Source organism: Suricata suricatta, chromosome 8 (genome assembly GCF_006229205.1).
Source record: "Suricata suricatta isolate VVHF042 chromosome 8, meerkat_22Aug2017_6uvM2_HiC, whole genome shotgun sequence".
Taxonomy (NCBI): Eukaryota; Metazoa; Chordata; class Mammalia; order Carnivora; family Herpestidae; genus Suricata; species Suricata suricatta.
This window is the reverse complement of record NC_043707.1, coordinates 37,614,982-37,618,071: the sequence shown is the minus strand read 5'-3', so window position 1 is coordinate 37,618,071 and position 3,090 is coordinate 37,614,982. Positions and strand designations below refer to the sequence as shown.

Sequence of the window (3,090 nt, the reverse complement as noted above, 5' to 3'; positions counted from 1 at the left end):
GGGGGCGCCTGGGGGCTCAGTTGGTCAAGCGGCTGACTCTTGCTTCCAGCCCAGGTCATGATCTCTCGGTTTGCGAGACAGAGCTCCTCACTGGGCTCTGAGCTAAGTATGGAGCCTGCTTGGGGTCATTCGCTCTCCCGCCTCTCCCTCTCTCTCAAAATAAGTATTTAAAAATTTTCCAACCAAGAAAAGCCCTGGCCCTGACGGTCTCCCTGGTGAATTCCAACAATCACTTCAAGAATAACCAAGAACAGGGAAGAGGAGGGGCGCTTCCAAACTCCTAGGCAGCCCGTGTAACTCTGATACCGAAGCCAGACAAAAATACAAGACAGCCACAGACCTAGCATCCCTTGTGCACACGGATCCAAAAGCCCTCAGCCACCTACCAGCAAACATACGAGCATATTTAAGATTGGACACCATGGCCAAGCGGGATTTATCCCTGAGATGCAGGGGGTTTTCAGCCAATCAGTGAACACAATGCACTGTATTTACAGAATAAAGGAAAAGCAAACCACACGGCTTCTCAGTTGATGCATGAAACGCATGTGACAAAATTCGTACGGAACCTCTGGGAACCTGAGTAGCCAAAACAATCCTAAAACACAAAAATGGAAGAATCACACTTCTAATTTCAAAGCTTATGACAAAGCCTCAGCAACCCACATTACATGGCACTGGCATACAGACAGGCCAGTGGGACGGAAGAGAGAGCCCAGTCCGTGGCCACAGTACTTTTTGAGAAAGGGTGCCAACACCATTCGGTGTGGGCAAGGACAGTCATTTACACAAACAGTGCGGGGAAGGCTGGACGTCCACGAGACGATGAAGTTGGACCCTTACCTCACACCACATGTACAAATTAACTCTGAGTGCGCCAAGGTCCTAAACGTAAGACCCAGTCAGTACGAATCATAGAAGAAAACACAGGGCAAAAGCTTCACAGCGTCAGATATGGCGATGATTACGTGGACCTAACGCCAAAGGCAAAGGCAACAAGAGCCAAACTGTGAAATGTTGTCCTTCAGATGATCCACAGGGCGGAAGGTGGCCGACCCACAGAACGGGAGAGAGGGGTTCCCATGCGGGTCATCTGGAGAAAGCCCCGCATCTCAACAGAGCAACAACCCACGTCCAAAATGGGCAAAATGGGACATGAGGAGTCATTTCTCCGAAGACAAGGTGCAGGTGACCACCCAGCAGTGTCATTGTCATGCGTCACCAGGGAGATGAAGATCAAAACCACAGTGAGCCAGCGCCTCACACGCATCGGAATGGCCAGAATCAGAAGCTGGCGCTGGTGAGGACGCAGAGAAACAAGGACCCGTGTGCCCTGTTGACGGCGATGCCAGCGGGCATGGCTCCATGGAAACCAGCGTGGAGGTTACTCAGAAAATGAAAGTTACCACGTGATCCCACAAGTGCACCCCTGCTGTGTAATCACAGGGACCAAATGTAGGGTCGGGTATTTGTGCCTCCGCGGCCAAAGCGCGTCATTCGTGGTCGCCAGCAGAGGGAAGCCAGCCAGTGGTCTGTCAGGGGAGGAGCGGGTGAGCCACGGTGGCCCAGCCGCACGAGCACCGGGCTCAGAAGGGAAGGAGGCCACCCCTGAGGCGGTGCTGCCGAGAGGAGACACAGGAGGACACGCCCTGGACCCACGGCCACCGGGTCCTGGAGGGGCTGTGCTCACAGACCCTAGATGGCGGGGCAGGGGTCTGGGTGACGGTCAGTATGGGGAGCTAGAACGTTCTGGAGTTGGATTTGGGGAGACAGCTTCCCAACAACGAATGTACCTAATACCCCAGAACCATATCCTTAAACATCATGAAAATGTTATTTTAACACAATAAAAAAGGGAGAAAAGGAAGTTGTGAAGCAGCTGCCAGGTGCTTGTGTCTCAAGCCCTTTAAGCCACGAGCAGCTGTCCTGGGCCCAAACATGGGACCAGAATCAGAGAGTGAGGAAGAGAGGCGCCCAGCGGACACAAGGACAGACCCCGACGTGTCTGCTGGGCGTGCCCTCCATCCTTACGCGGCGGGGCCTGCACCGGCCACCCTCCTCCAGGTCACTCTGGTCCCACTCCCACGGGGGCCCAGCTGGCTCCACGCTGGCCTGGGCTCTCCCAAGATGGCGAGGGCAGCCCCACTCCCTGCCCCCCAGCCAGCCGGTGCCCCCCCTCCCACCCCCTGGCCGGCGTCCCCACCTTCCCGTCCTCGTGATAAACGAAGATATTTCGGGTGCTGTTGTCCTTCAGGTAGGTGACCTGTAGGCCGTGGGGGTGGCCGATCTTGGCTGGCTGGAAGGTGGCGTTGAGATGTTCAATCTTCATGATGGCCTTGGGCTCCTTGGCCTGGAAGCAAGGCCGTGGCTTAGCTCCACGGGGGCATGGGAGGGCTGTGCAGTGCGGTTCTGTGGGCGCTGGTGGTGCTGTGTGGCTCTGGGCAAGGTACTTCCCCTCTCTGAGCCTGGGTTTCTGGTCTGTAAGCTTGAGGTAACAGCATCCCCCTCCCAGGGGTCTGGAGAGTACTCCACACCCAGGCGGACTCTCCTCTGCCCCTTTGGCACACAGCTCCTCTGGTGTGCCCCTTACCCAAGGCCGGGCATGGTCTCCCACACTGCTCCTTTCCCACCAGCCTGACTTTCTTTCCTCTCTGCCTGGAGAGGGGGGAGGGGCTGGCAACTGCTGTGGGTGCCCTCTGGCTCTTTGTGTCACAGGGATGTTCTGATCCGGAGCCAGTCTGGGGGGGACCAGGGCTTGACCCACTCACGGCCTGGCAGGCCCTCAGGCCCAGGTGTGCCCAGTAGGGAAGGGCTCGCTGGTTCTGTTCCGGGCATTGCCAACCCAGGCCTGGCCCCAGGGGAGACTGAGGTGGATGGTTGGGGGTGGACAGTATCTGCCAAGAACTGCATGGGGGCAGCTGGGGACCATGCGCAGCCACGACAGGCCCCTTGCCCAGCTCACATCATTTCTGTTGAAATACTTCAGGGAGCCCTCTCGCTCAGTCAGCACGAACTTCCGGCTTAAAAACTGCCCATTGTCCCGGCCACGCTTCCAGAGGAAGCCTTCTCGGTATCCTGGAGAGAGAGGGC

The 3,090-nt window shown here is 57.0% G+C and overlaps 1 protein-coding gene across 3 annotated transcripts in view; it reads right to left on the bottom strand.

The window, feature by feature from the left end:
- The window catches only part of ADAP1 (ArfGAP with dual PH domains 1), a 43,353-nt gene that overhangs the window by 4,349 nt on the left and 35,914 nt on the right, over positions 1 to 3,090 (bottom strand). For all 3 annotated transcript variants that reach the window (XM_029948669.1, XM_029948671.1, XM_029948670.1), the window contains 2 exons: positions 2,963 to 3,075; positions 2,204 to 2,350 (listed from right to left, as the gene is read on the bottom strand). In XM_029948669.1, the coding sequence (XP_029804529.1) occupies positions 2,204 to 2,350; positions 2,963 to 3,075 (260 nt within the window). The remainder of the gene's footprint in view (positions 1 to 2,203; positions 2,351 to 2,962; positions 3,076 to 3,090) is intronic.